Source organism: Vombatus ursinus, unplaced genomic scaffold (genome assembly GCF_900497805.2).
Source record: "Vombatus ursinus unplaced genomic scaffold, bare-nosed wombat genome assembly UNPS02014779.1, whole genome shotgun sequence".
Lineage (NCBI taxonomy): Eukaryota > Metazoa > Chordata > Mammalia > Diprotodontia > Vombatidae > Vombatus > Vombatus ursinus.
The window spans coordinates 45,742,410-45,756,733 of record NW_020954557.1 but is presented as its reverse complement, the minus strand read 5'-3'; the positions used below and the strand labels follow the sequence as shown (position 1 = coordinate 45,756,733).

The following is a 14,324-nucleotide window of genomic DNA, read 5'->3' as shown; positions in this document are numbered from 1 at the left end:
TGTTAAGGTTCCTTCTATCTGAAATTAGCAATAGTTGAATATATAGTTTAGAGGAATTATTTTTGGCCAAATGAAGAATTACATCATTTCAAAAGATAGGAAAAATCCTTTAAAAAAAAAAAACTTACTTCAAAATAGTCACTAATTTTGAGGCCACGTCCTCCGATACTTTTTCCTAAAAAAAAAAAATGGAAGAAAGGAAGGAAGGAAGAAAGGAAAAAGTGTCACATATTTAAAACACAAAGATAATGACTACTACATGATTATTTTGTCAGAAAAGTGAACTTGTTGGGATTTCATTTCTAAAGAAATTAAGAAAACTTTCATTGAATATGAGCACCTGCCGGTTCATTCAGTTGGTGTTGGGGGTACGGGGGGAAAAGGAGAGTACATTAGTGAAAACAAAACTTCTCAGTTCTGTTGTTCTTGTTGTTGTTTTTTTGGCTAGGCAATGGAGTTAAGTGACTTGCCCAGGGTCACACAGCTACTAAGTGTTATGTGTCTGAGGCTGCATTTGAACTCAGGTTCTCCTGAATTCAGGGCTGGCGCTTTATCCACTGTGCCACCTAGCTGCCCCTAAAACTTCTCAGTTCTGAAGGAACCAGATTCTACTTTGAGAATTCCAAATAATGATGGCAGGCCTTTTAAATGATAAATGGCATACTTTATTAGAAACATGTCAATTAAAGTAATTGTTCCAATTATTGGAGGTTCACATAAACACACGATGTTAAGAGATTAAATTCTATTACACTAATTGCTTAAAAAATAAGCACTGAGCAGATTAGCATGTTATAAAACTACAATCAAATCACACTGGTTTATGGCTTCTAATTGTTCATAAAAACAGATCAGAGCGAACAAAGGGAACAAGTGGTGACTTTATACCAACAGACTAATTCAAACCTGTAAATTACAATGAAAAAGCTCTGTTAAACAGACATGTCTGTGCTCTGCCAAAGGCCTAAAAGGTACTCAAATACAGAGGCCATCTTGCACATAGATATTTTGCCTTTTTAAAAACATTGTAAATTGTGGGTTATTTTGTACATAAACAAAGTTTAAATGTGGTTCCCCTAAGTACACTATGATAATAGTGTAGGAATTATTAACAAAATATAGTAAGAACTCAGCCCATGAAAAATATTCTTCTGAAATGCACACTCAATAGTACTGAATGCACACTCAATACTACACTGAAGTAAATATAATTTCTGCAAAAAGATGGAGATTTTAAAAATGCTTCTATAAATTCAACATTCTTGATCCACCAAGTCATATCTGAAAATACACATGACATAAAGCTGTGTGTGAGAGGGAGGTCAGTGTCTAATAAGGGTAGTACATGATACCTCTATGCTTTGGTCTCTAAAGTTACATAATGGAGCTAATGCCAACCTGTCATCCATTCATTTTATAGGTTTGTAACTCCAGCAAAATTTAATAAAAAAAAAAAATTACTCATAAGAATGAGCAATTTGTAAAGTATTTTCAATTTGTCTGAAATGTTCCTAACTAAAATATTTTCAGTTATCCAGATATTTCCCTCCCACAAAGAACACATTTTTAGATTTAAATGTTTAGATTTAAGTAAATCTTAACTAGGATAAAAATGTTTCAAGATGAGATTTTGTTTAGTATTTTTCATCCATTTAAGAGTATAATATTGACATTATATTCTATTCATCCTAAAAATAATAATTTTTAGTTTTGTGAAATGGTATCTAATAAATCTAAAATTTAAAATAAATTATAAATTTGTTATTTATATTTGTAAATATTTATTGTTAATTATTATTATTTAAAATAATAAATCTAAAATCTAAAAAATATGGTTTAAGTACTTATAGAAACTTTAAAATACTAAACACATGAAAACATCACATAAAAATCAAATTTTTCTTAAGACATACTCTATACTTTCAACTTTTGATTTTTGTAATTGTTTAATTTGTCTACATTACCAAAAATAATCAACATGAAAAAACACTGTGGATATTTTGAAATTGTTAATATAAAATGCTTCCTATTTCTGCAAAGAAATTCAATAGGATATAGTTTGTCATTTCTGAAAGTAGAGCTTTTTCTGTTTGGGGAAATAAAACAAATACAGAATCCTAGAATGGTTGGGAAATATTCAAGATACTGGAACATTTTTCCTATGAGCCAGTAAGTATATCAAGTTTAATAGAAGAAAGAAATACAGCCTATGCATTGTAACTTGTCCTAATGCTAATATTATATTATGCGGAATCTGCAAGAGACATTAATATAATACTTTCACACATACAAAATAATTGAGCTAGACAGACCTTACTCAGGGGATGACATAAAGACTTTCTAGAGATAGGTCCTTATTCAATAACTCCTCAAATCAGAATACAGAGGAATCTCAGAGAAGGTTAAACTAGAGAAACTCTGCTATGATCTGTACTACTTACCACTTTCCAGCAGGTATCTTTCCTCTTTTAAATTTAACTTTCATTGACAAGTGCAAACATGCCTCCTAATGACAAAAGTCCAGTTGGTTTCCCTGTCTCTCCACTCTCCAATCCTTTTCTACACAATTGCCAAATTGGTATCTCTAAAGCACAGGTCCAGCAGCTCCCTACTGCCCGTAGGGTAAAATAGAAACTCCTGTCCTTGACATTTTCCAATCACTACCTAGGCTCCAGTCTACCTTCACAAATATATTGGACATCACTTCCTTTCACTCACTCTATCTTGCAGCTAAACTGGCCTCGCTTCTGTACCTAACAGATGACATTCCATTTCTTGTCATGGTGCCTTTTCACAGACACCAATATTTGAAATGCATTTTGCCCTGTCCCTGCAGGAACATCTAAAGTGCCACTTCTTACCAGGAGGGTGTTCCTGATACTGTCTTGCAAAATTATTTAGTATTTATGTAAATGAGCATATCATAGTTTTCCATAATATACGCTCCTCAAGGGCAGGATTTCATTTTTCTCTTTCTATCCTTAGCCTCACAAATAGTAAGTGCTTAGTAAATGCTTGTCAAATTAGATTGTTAAGAAAAACAAGCATACAAACTGAAATATATGAATAAAACAAGAGACTGAAAATTATTTTACATGATTCATAAACTTCCACTAACAAGTATCATTAAAAGTCCAATTATCACTGAATAAGGACTAATACAACTAAAGGGAATTAAACCACTGCAAAAAAAAAAAGGAGAATGAAGCTAAGTATATAGAAAACCATCTCATACCAAGTCTAATGCTCCAAGGGGCAGCTAGGGGACACATAGTGGGTAAAACTGCTGGACTCCAAATCAGGAAGACCAAAGTTCAAATCTCACCTCAGACACTTACTAGCTGTGTGACCCTAGGCAAATCATTTAACCTCTGTGGTATTCCACATCTGAAAATGGGGATGATAATAAAAGTACTTACCTTCCCAGGATTGATTTAAGGAACAAAATGAGATAACATGTATACAGTACTTTGCAAACTGAAGGGCACTTACAGAAATGTTTTTATTAGTATTAATAAGAAACACAGTTCTTGAATAGCATTCTGAGAACAATCTCATCGAGAAGTTGGATAATTAATGTTGCTATTATCTAATTTCAATGACAAATATGCACAGTGAGCTAACAGTACATTGATATTTGGACTCTAGACACAAAGAACATTATCTGACTATCATTACATGGTCACCCTATATGATTTAAGGACCAATTTATAGTAAGGCACTATTTTGAGTTCAGTACTGGAAATTTTTAGTCTAAAGAAATAGATTCCTAAAGTCATATTGAAAAAAGTTGAAGTAGAAGAAAATAAAATAGATCTTTAGGGATTTTAAAATAGTTATTAATTATCTGAATTTTCCTGAGGAAAAAGATATCAAAAATAATTAAGGAAAACAGTTTTGGTGGTGTTGTTTTCTTTAATTAAGGACTACAAATTTCTCTTAAGTAACAACCAAGCACCAATTTATTTGATGAAGATAGTACTCCAATTTTAAGTTATTAGTTAATCTCATTTCTCTAGCCTTTAAGACAAGATCATTATGAGGAAGTAACTAACAATTTACTACTATGGAGATCAGATAATAGGTACAATTAACAAGTATTTATTAAATGTTTTCTGTAAGCCAGACATTGTGCTAGAGGTTGAGGATACAAATACAATTAATGAAACAATTCTTACTTGCTAAAAATTTACATTTTAGCGGTGGCAACAAATACATTTATAAGTATATACAGAATAAATATAAAGTAGTTTCAGAAGAAAAGTACTAGCAGTTGAGGGACTAGGAAAAGCTTCATGTAAGTAGTAGTGATTGAATGGCATTTTGAATGAAGAAAGAGATCCTACCAGGTAGAGGGAAGCTCGGAGACGATTCCATTTAAACAATCAGTGCACAGGCGCAGACAAGGGAGTTATGTTTAGCTGAATCACAGTGTGTGGGAGTACAAGTAATATATAAGGATGGAAAATAAAAAGTTGTGAAGGGTTTGAAAACTAAAAAGAAGAGTTCATACCTTATTCTAGAAGCAATGAGAAGCCAGTGTAATCTGAATTGGAGAATAACACAGTCAGATCTGTGCTCTTTTGCAACAGTGGGGAAAATGGAATAAAGGTATAAAAATATTAGAGGCAGGAAGACCAAGTAGGAAGCCATTGCAATAATCTACAAAAGAGGTAATGAGGGCATGAATTAAGGTGGTAGCTATGTGAACAGAAATAAGGAGTCAGAGGCAAGAAATATTGTGGAGGTAGGAATGGCAAGATTTGACAACTGCTTAGTTTTGTGTGGTGAAGATGAGGAGTTATGGTTAAAGCCAATATTACAAACCTGGGAGACTGCAAGAACAGTAGGTGAAGAGTGGAAAATAAGGAGTTTTATTCTGAGCATGCTAAGTTTGAGATATTGGGACATTTGGCTTGAAATGTCTAACAGGAAATTGCTAATGAAGGACTGAAGCTCAAGGGAGTGTCAGGAGTTAGAATATAGAAAAGTCATGGTCACAGAGACTGTAATTAAACATATGAGAGTTGATAAGGTTACCAAAAGAGAAAGAAACACTCAGGACGAGTCTTGGAGAACACCTACAATTCAGAGGTATAATATGGATGATGAGACAGCAAGAGATAGAGAAAGTCGATTTAGATAGAAGCAGAAAGAGGAGAGAGTGGTGCCACAACAGCCCAGGGAAAAGAGAATTTTCAGGAAAGGGTGACTGAGAAGGATGAGAACTAAAAAAGAACATTAGATTTGGCATTTAAGGGATCCTTGGTAACTGGAGAGAGCAGCTTCAGCCCAGTGATGTGGCTGAAAACCAGGCTGCATTGGATTAGGAAGTAAAATAAGAGGAAAAGAAAAAAAAGTCAAAAGGAGAAGAGAGGAAGAGAGAGAAAAGTGAGAAGGGAAAAGAGGAGCGAGAAGTGAGAGAGGAGAAAGAATGAAATATGATAAAACCAGAAAGGGATGGGATCAAGGGCACATGTAGGAAGGTTGGCCTCAGCAAGGATAAGGGCTACCTCATTGTGAGAAAGGAAGGGAATGTAGGAGGAAATACGGATGATAAGGAGTTCTGATATGAAGGAGAAAAGAAGGAGCTCCTGTCAAATAGCTTTAATTTCTAAAGCTAGGTCCCTAGCTAAGAAAGAAGGGGGAGGGGAAGATGTGGAAGGCTTGAGGAAAGAAAATATAATGTGGAAATGCTTGTGTGGGAATGAGACAGGGAATCAACTAGGGAGTAATAAAAAGTGTCTCACTTTAACTAAGGCTCAGGTCTAGTTGGATGACATAAATTTATACTGTCCACATCAGCATGGTGTGACTTCCTCTAGCGCAATTTAGTAGTGGAGCAGAAGAGATATACAGTGGGAATAATCAGGGCAGATGTTTGGCAAGGGATGAATGATGATAGAGAAAAGAAACAAGGGATTCAATAGTAGAGGACAATGTAGAGTTTGACTGGGTAACAAGACTGGAAAGGAAGGGAAGTGAAATCTGAGCAGGGCGAATGACCTGACAAAGCACCCTTTCTTGACAATGTATGTAAAAAAGGTCTCACATACTGAATAAGTAAAAGCATCTTCCGAGCCACACAAGAATAAAACTATTACTAGTTCTATGAACAAAATCTTAAAGAGGACATTTTACAACAACAAGTTCACAAAGTTATTAACAACAAATACTTATTTGGTTCTCAAAGATCATTGTTTAACTCACCCTGACTGCTTTCACTTTGGTTTTCTGCTTTCCTCTTTCTTCCTCTGGATGGCTCTGACTGTTTCTTCTCTGGAGTCTGCAAACAAACAAACAAACAAACAAAAAAAACCAACCAAACAGTTAAGAGAATGATAAGTTATTTTTATGATGTAGTTATACCTTGAGTAATATGTTTTAGTATAAAAATGTTTCTATTCAGTAGTAGTGTTGTTGTTACATTTTTAATCCTAGTTTATCATTGTCATCTGCTATTCTAAGATTAATTTTTCATTATAAAAATTAAGGTACAAATTCTGCGAACAGAAAAATGTAGTTAGACTTAAAACAGACTTCCTCAGGTAGACCAAATAGTGTAAGAATAAAAAAGTCTTCAGAAGTACCTAAAACAAGACTCATTCTTTTTTTGTCTTTTAAGACCTATTCTTTTTCTCCCCAAAACTTTTTATTCTCTCCCTCCCTTCCAATACTTAAATATGGGACACAATCTTCGGTCAATTTGGAATAATTTGGGGATAAGATACAGCTCCCACTGGAAGATTACAATCTGGGCAACAGCTAGACAGAAGAGAAAGGAGAAAGTGACAATAAAAATAAATTGTTAAGAGTCCTTCTTGCAGAATCTTAAGCATAACCTTGCTCAAGGCATGTGAAATGAGAACAGTTGTTTGGTCATTTGAACCTTCCTTGGCATTGCCCTTCTTTAGGATTGAGACATAAACTGATCTTTTCCAATCCAATGTACGCTGTTGAGTTTTCCTTGGCATCACTTGACACTTACTAGCTGTATGACCCTGGGCAAGTCACTTAACCCCGAATGCCTCACCAGAAAAAAAAAAAAGAGAAAAGAAAAAAGAAAAAAAAAGGTGGCTTGATTATAAAAAAAAATATCATGGCAACTGGTCCCATCACTTCCTGGCAAACAGAGGGAGAAGAAATGGTAAAAGCTGGAGAGTAATAATGTGACTATCACATTTTCAGTGGGTAAAGACTGAGGAACCAACAAAGTGAACAGATTAACTAGAAGTCATAAGATTAAACTAGAAAAAGAGGTTGGGGTGGGAAGGATCTCTAGGTACTCCAGTTTGTTCTATTTTGTAGCAATTAATTTTTATATTCCCACCTGGATCACTGCCCTGTCATGACAGAGGGGCTTGCACAGCTCAATGAAATTATGAGCTATGCCATGCAGGGCTACCCAAGACAGACAGGTCATGGTGGAGAGTTCTGACAAAAGGTGATTCACTAGAGAAGGAAATAGCAAACCACTCCAATATCCTTGCCAGGAAAATCCCACGGACAGTATTAAAATGATAAAAGATATGACATGGGAAGATGAGCCCCCTCAGGTTGGAAGGTACCCAACACATTACTGGTAAAGAGTGGAGGATAACTACAAGTAGCTCCAGAAAGAAGCTCAACTGTAGATGTCTGGTGATGAAAGGAAAGTCCAATGCTATAAAGATCAATATTGCATAGGAACCTGGAATATAAGATCTATGAACCAAGGTAAGCTAGATGTGGTCAAACAGGAGATGGAAAGATTAAACATAGACAACCTAGGTGTCAGTGAACTTAAATGGATTGGAAAGGGTGAGTTTAATTCAGATGATCATTACATATACTACTGTGGGCAAGAATCCCTTAGAAGAAATGGAGTACCCCTCAGACAATAAAACGGTAAAAAAAGACAAAACAGTACTACGTTATGTATAACCTCAAAAATGACAAAATGACATCTGTCCAAATCCAAGGCAAACCATTTAACATCACAGTGATACAAGTATATGCTCCAACTACTGATGCCAAAGAGGCCAAAGTTGATCAGTTACATGAAGACCTACAACATCTTCCAGAAGTATCACCCAAAAAAAGATCTTACATTCTTCATAGGGGATTGGAATGCTAAAATAGGAATCAAAAGATAATTGGAATAACAGGCAAGTTTGACCTTGGACTACAAAATAAAGTAAGGCAGAGACTAACAGAGTTTTATCAAGATAGCTTGCTGGCGACAGCAAACATTTTTTCAACAACCCAAAAGGCGACTTTACACATAGACATCACTAGATGGTCAACATTTAAATCAGATAGATTATATACTTTGCAACCAAAGGTGGAGAAGCTCTACATTAAAATAAGTCCATTAAATCAAGACATTGCAAAATTCAGACTTAAATTGAAGAAAGTAGGGAAAATCACCAGACCATGTAGGCATGATCTAAATTACACCCCTTATGAATATGAAGTGGAAATGATGAATAGATTTAAGGGATTAGATCTGGTAGACAAAGTACCTAAACAACTATGGACAGAGGTTAAAATATTTTACAGGAAGCAGAAACAAAAAAACATTCCATAGAAAGCAAAATGGCTATCTAATGAAGCTTAACAAATAGCTGAGGAAAGAAGGAAAGTGAAAGGTAAAGGAGAAAGAGAAAGACATACCCAACTGAAAGCATAATTCCAGAGAACAGCAAGGAAAGATAAGCTTTTTTTTTAACCAGCAATGTAAAAAATAGAAGAAAACAATAGAATAGGAAAGACAACAGATCTCTTCAAGAAAATTACAGATATCAAAGGAAGGTTTCATGCAAAAATGGGCATGATAAAAGACAAAAATGATAGGGACTTAACAGAAGCAGAGATTAGGAAGTGGTGGCGAGAATACACAGAACTATACAAGAACTATCTTAATATCACCAATAACTATGATAGTGTGGTTACTGATCTAGAGTAAAACATCTTGGAGAATTAAGTCAAGGGGGCCTTAGGAAGCATTGCTAACAATAAGGCTAGTGGAGGTGATGGAATTCCAGCTGAGCTATTTAAAATCCTAAAAGATAATGCTGTTAAAATGCTGTATTCAATATACCAGCAAATTTGGAAAACTCAACAGCGTACATTGGATTGGAAAAGATCAGTTTATGTCTCAATCCTAAAGAAGGGCAATGCCAAGGAAGGTTCAAATGACCAAACAACTGTTCTCATTTCACATGCCTTGAGCAAGGTTATGCTTAAGATTCTGCAAACTAAGGCTTTAGCAACATGTGAACCAGAAGTATAGGCTAGTTTTTGAAGCAGCAGAGGAACTAGAGACCAAAGTGCCAACATTTGCTGGATTATGGAAAACTTTCTACTTCTGCTTTATTGACTACACTAAAACCTTTGACTAAGTAGATCACAACAAAATGTGTCAAGTCCTCAAAGAGATGAGAGTATCAGACCATCTTATTGTCTCCTGAGAAACCTGTATGTGGGTTAAGAAGCAACAGTTAGAACCAAACATGGAACTGACTGGTTTAAAACGGGAAAAGGAGTACAATAAGGCTGTATGCTGTCACCTTATTTATTTAACTTATTTGCAGAGTACAACATGTGAAATGCCAGGCTGGATGAATCAAAAGCTGGAATTAAGGTTGCCAGGAGAAATGTCAATAATCTTAGATAGGCAGATGATGCCACTCTGATGGCAGAAAGTGAAGAAGAATTAAAGAAGCCTCCTGATGAGGGTAAAAGAAGACAGTGTAAAAGGTAGCTTGAAAGGGGCAGCTAGGTGGTGCAGTGGATAGAGCTCTGGCCTTCGAGTCAAGAAGACTTGAGTTCAAATCCAGCCTCAGACACTTGACACTTACTAGCTGTATGACCCTGGGCAAGTCACTTAACCCCGAATGCCTCACCAGAAAAAAAAAAAGAGAAAAGAAAAAAGAAAAAAAAAGGTGGCTTGATTATAAAAAAAAATATCATGGCAACTGGTCCCATCACTTCCTGGCAAACAGAGGGAGAAGAAATGGAAGCACAGTCAGATTTTACAATCTAGGGCTTAAAGATCACTGCAGAAGGTAACTGCTGCCATGCAATTAAAAGACGTTACTCCTTGGAAGGAAAACTATAGAGCTCTAGACAGCATACTAAAAAGCAGAGACATCACCTTGATAACAAAGGTGCATATAGTCAAAGCTATGGTTTTTTGAATAATGATGTATGGCTGTGAGAGTTAGACTATAAAGAAAGCTGAGTGTTGCAAAATTGATGCTTTTAAACTTGTGGTGCTGGAGACTTTTGAGAGTTTCTTGGATAATAAGGAGTAAATCAGTCAATCCTAAAAAGAAATAAATTCAGACTACTGATTGGAAGAACAAATATTGAAGCTGAAACTTAAATACTTTAGCCACAGATGAGAAGACAATTCAATGGAAAAGACCCTGATGTTGGGAAAAATTGAAGGCAAAAGGAAAAGAGGAGGGCAGAAGATGTGATAGATAGATAGTGTCATGGAAGCAATGTATATGAGGTTGGATAGATTTCGAGAGACAGTGGAGTAAATAAGGGCCTGGCATGCTACAGTCTACATGAAGAATATGACACAATTGAACAAATAAATAACAAATTTCCATAGGCATCCATTTATATACAGAAAGTTAGACATATAGATACACATAAATATGGATATGTTTTTTCTAGGTAGCTATGAATACACATAAAATGGAAGTAAATCTGAATATTCAAATAAATGTTCCCCCAAATTGTTATTTCTTTCTTTCAAAATTCTGATTATATACATGTTTTTATCTTGACTTGGTCCCTTCAACTCTCTGGGTCTGTTTTTACATCTGTAAAAGAAAGGAGTTGATCAAAATGATCCCTAAAAAGCAATCAAGTGTAAAATTTTATAATTCTAATTGAACTCTAAAATCTCCATAGTTGCTTATTTTTCACTGTGATCTACCTAGATTTTAATACTGCTCCCAAAAGGTGATACCTTCAAAAGGTAATTAAAATCAAAAGTACTAAAAGAAAATAGACAGTAAGCATTCTCAACCTAATTCCATTTGTGAAACTTCACAAAATTCTTTAGCAGGAGTTCTTAACATGCTGGGATTAAGATTTCAGCAAGCCCATGAATTTGTATGAGAAAAAAAACTAAATCTTTATTTTCACTACTTTTTAGTTTCCATTATAATCCTATGTATTTTCTTTTATGCACTTAAAATATTATTTTGAGAAAAGGGGTTCATAGCCTTTACCAAAGGGGTCTGACACTTTGATTCACTTAAAAAGTGAATTCTATTGCTAATAAGGGTAAGGTCTTTTAAAAATAGTAAAGTAGGTCTGTCACTAAAAAAAAAAAGGATAACTTTCATAATTATTTTGCAGATAGCAATAAATATTATTTTAAGTGATGGGTTAAAAAAAAGTTTAAAATACTCCAGTACCTATGCTTTAAGTCTGTATCTGACTTGTAACTCCACCATGCACATTCATATTGACCTATTTATTAGAGGGCAGAAGCATAGGTTTTCTGTTTAAAGTAACAAATGCCATGAAATAAGCCTGTTGTTAAAAGTTGCTTACAAAATGAATTTTTATCAATTTCATAATATTTCCATTGACCTACATTGTGATTTAAAAGATACCTTGTCAATTCATTGGGCAATGGTTCCTTAATTTAGTTTTAAATTAATCTTTAATGTCCCCCTTCTCTCTGCCAATTGAGTAATGATTTCTAAATCATTTTTAAAAATAGAAAATAACTAGGGAAATTCAACATCTAAAGCAGGCCTGCACAACCTGCAGCCTGCCAAAGGATTTTGGGCGACCTGTGAAAAATGTAGAGGAAAACATCCCCTATGTTTTTTTTTGAGGGCCACCTGAAATGCATTGGCATGCCTGTGGGACGTAAGCAACCACAGATTGTGCAGGTCTGATCCAAAGGAACCTGAAAATGAATCCTTTTCAAATACCTCCCCCAAATTCAGATACGAAATACTCACTTCTTTTTTCTTTTAAAGAAGAGCTTAGAATCTTAAAGATAGAAAGCTTAGCAAATTGTGAATATCAGGAAGAATATGGCTACAGCATGCTAAGCTTTTTAAGAAGTCACAAAATAAAAAATATCCCAAAGGAAAATAAAATATGACACTAGAAACTCTGGCACAGTGCTTAGTATGCTGGACTTAAGAGTCAGGAAGACCTCAATTCAAATCCAGCTTTAGACACTTCCTAACTAGCTGTGCAATACTAGGCAATTCACTTAACCACTCGCTGTCTCAGCTTCTCATCTATAAAACGGAGATAAAAGGACCTACTTTCTGGGATTGCTGTAAGGATCAAATGAGATTACATTTGTAGAGCTCTTTGTCAAATTTTAAAGCACTGTATAAATACTATTATTATTGTTGTTGCTATTATCTATTCACAATCTCTCACTACAGTCTCATAGCAATAATTGACTGTTTTTTTAATCCGTTTCGAACTGCCCTAACTTTAGACCCACCGCAATTACTTCATAATATTTTGCATTTTTCCTATCATTTGAATTTGCTGGTCTTTCATCTAAGATCACTAGGAAAAATTATACAGTTATGACAGGGGCCAGAAGATAGCACCAAGTTAAGTACTGAGATGTCCAATCCATTCTTAGCAAAGAAGTTTATTACCCAGACTGCTGGGTTTGGAAGCTAATAATCAGTAAATTGTGCCTATTCTCAGTTTTGTTAGCAACATGCTTGTTCACTAAATTAGAGGCTTTTGGTAGAACAAAGCGGCTTTTGCAGGTCAAAGTGCTGATCTCTATCAGACAAACCAAAGTTTGGCCTGAATACTTTGGAGTTTTAGCTAATGATGAGCAGTATGGGTTACATAAGACCTATTCACCTCTATCCCCAGCTCAAGGAGGGCAGTTACTTAAAATGAACTTAAATTTTTAAATGTTTAAGATTTAAAATACTTTAAAGTCAGTACTACCTTCAAGTAGGGCCCAGACCTAACTACCTTTTAATATCCCTTCAAGTAATGAGTTTTATAAACATAAATTCCAAGATACCCTACTAAATGTGTCAATCAGTACCATGTATTTAAAAAACTTAATGATTTATAAAGTCAGTCTGTCATGTATTATTCAAAATACAAAAATTTCTACCAAACCATCTCATAATTTATCATCAGCTATCTTGGTAATCTATCAGTCAGTAATACTTAAGAACACTGTAGTTTCAGAAAGTTAATTTTTAGATATACCATGTGAAGTTCCAAAAGCCAATTTATAAACTAAAGATATTTGGCTAACTGTAACCAGCCAAGTCCTGTACTATGCAAAATACAAAAATTAACTATTAAAAAAATTTTTCATTCAGGCCCTTTACTCTATTTTAAATGAAAAAGATAGGCAAATATAATCTATTCAAATCCTTCCCAACTTAATTCATAAGATATATTTTCAGCACTTATCATCCACATTCCCGTGAATGAGAAAAATATAAGATGGAGAAAATGAACGGTTGTATAGAACTGTGTAATGTTACCCTAATTCTAAAGCTAACCACTTTGGAATGAACAGGAAATCACACTTGAACTTTGTGTTATGGTTTCCAAGAGAAATATTTCATTAGTATACTTTCTGGCCAGACCACTGCAAAAAGTTTCCATAGTCTTATATATTATTTACCACTTCAGAAATTTTCAATTATCTTCAATGGCAAATCCTTAATAATATTCTCAGGCAATAATATTTTCTTATATTTGCAGACTTTCCAAAAAGTTTTGTTTAATTTAACTAGGTCATCAACATTATAATAAATGACATTTACATATCACTTTAAGTTTTTTTGCAAAGCACTTAACATAGGCTTAACATAGATTATCTCACATAAACCTCATAATAATCCTGTGAAGATACTACAGGTGAGATTTTCTGCATTTTACATTTGAGAAAATAGGCTTGAAGAGTTAGATGATGGTGGCAATAAAGAAAAACTGAAACAAACTAAAACTCATCTTCCTTCAAAGGGGTTGGGAAAGAGAATTTCTAATCTTTCAAAGGTGTTGAGGAAGAAGGAAAAAAGAGATTGAATTGAGAGTGATAGAAGATAATTTCTGTACCAGTACAATGGATTAATTGTATAGTACGACAGAACATTCAAATAACCTGTTTCATGGTCTAGGTAGTCCTGCTCTAGGTAGCAGAGGACAGATAAAATTCAAATAAAATACAGTTTTAGCTTTCAAGGGGCTTTAACATTCTAGTAGTGGGTAGAGGATAATATGTAAGAAAAGTTGGGGAAAGTGACCAAGTAAGATTTCCTTCTTCAGAAATCCAGTGGTTCCCCAAATGGGGC

At 34.6% G+C, this 14,324-nt stretch overlaps 1 protein-coding gene across 1 annotated transcript in view; it reads right to left on the bottom strand.

Moving 5' to 3' along the window:
- The window catches only part of TLK1 (tousled like kinase 1), a 157,711-nt gene that overhangs the window by 56,436 nt on the left and 86,951 nt on the right, over positions 1 to 14,324 (bottom strand). The window contains exons 4-5 of the mRNA XM_027865956.1: positions 6,211 to 6,286; positions 129 to 175 (exon numbers count right to left, since the gene is read on the bottom strand). Coding sequence (XP_027721757.1) covers positions 129 to 175; positions 6,211 to 6,286 — 123 coding nt within the window. The remainder of the gene's footprint in view (positions 1 to 128; positions 176 to 6,210; positions 6,287 to 14,324) is intronic.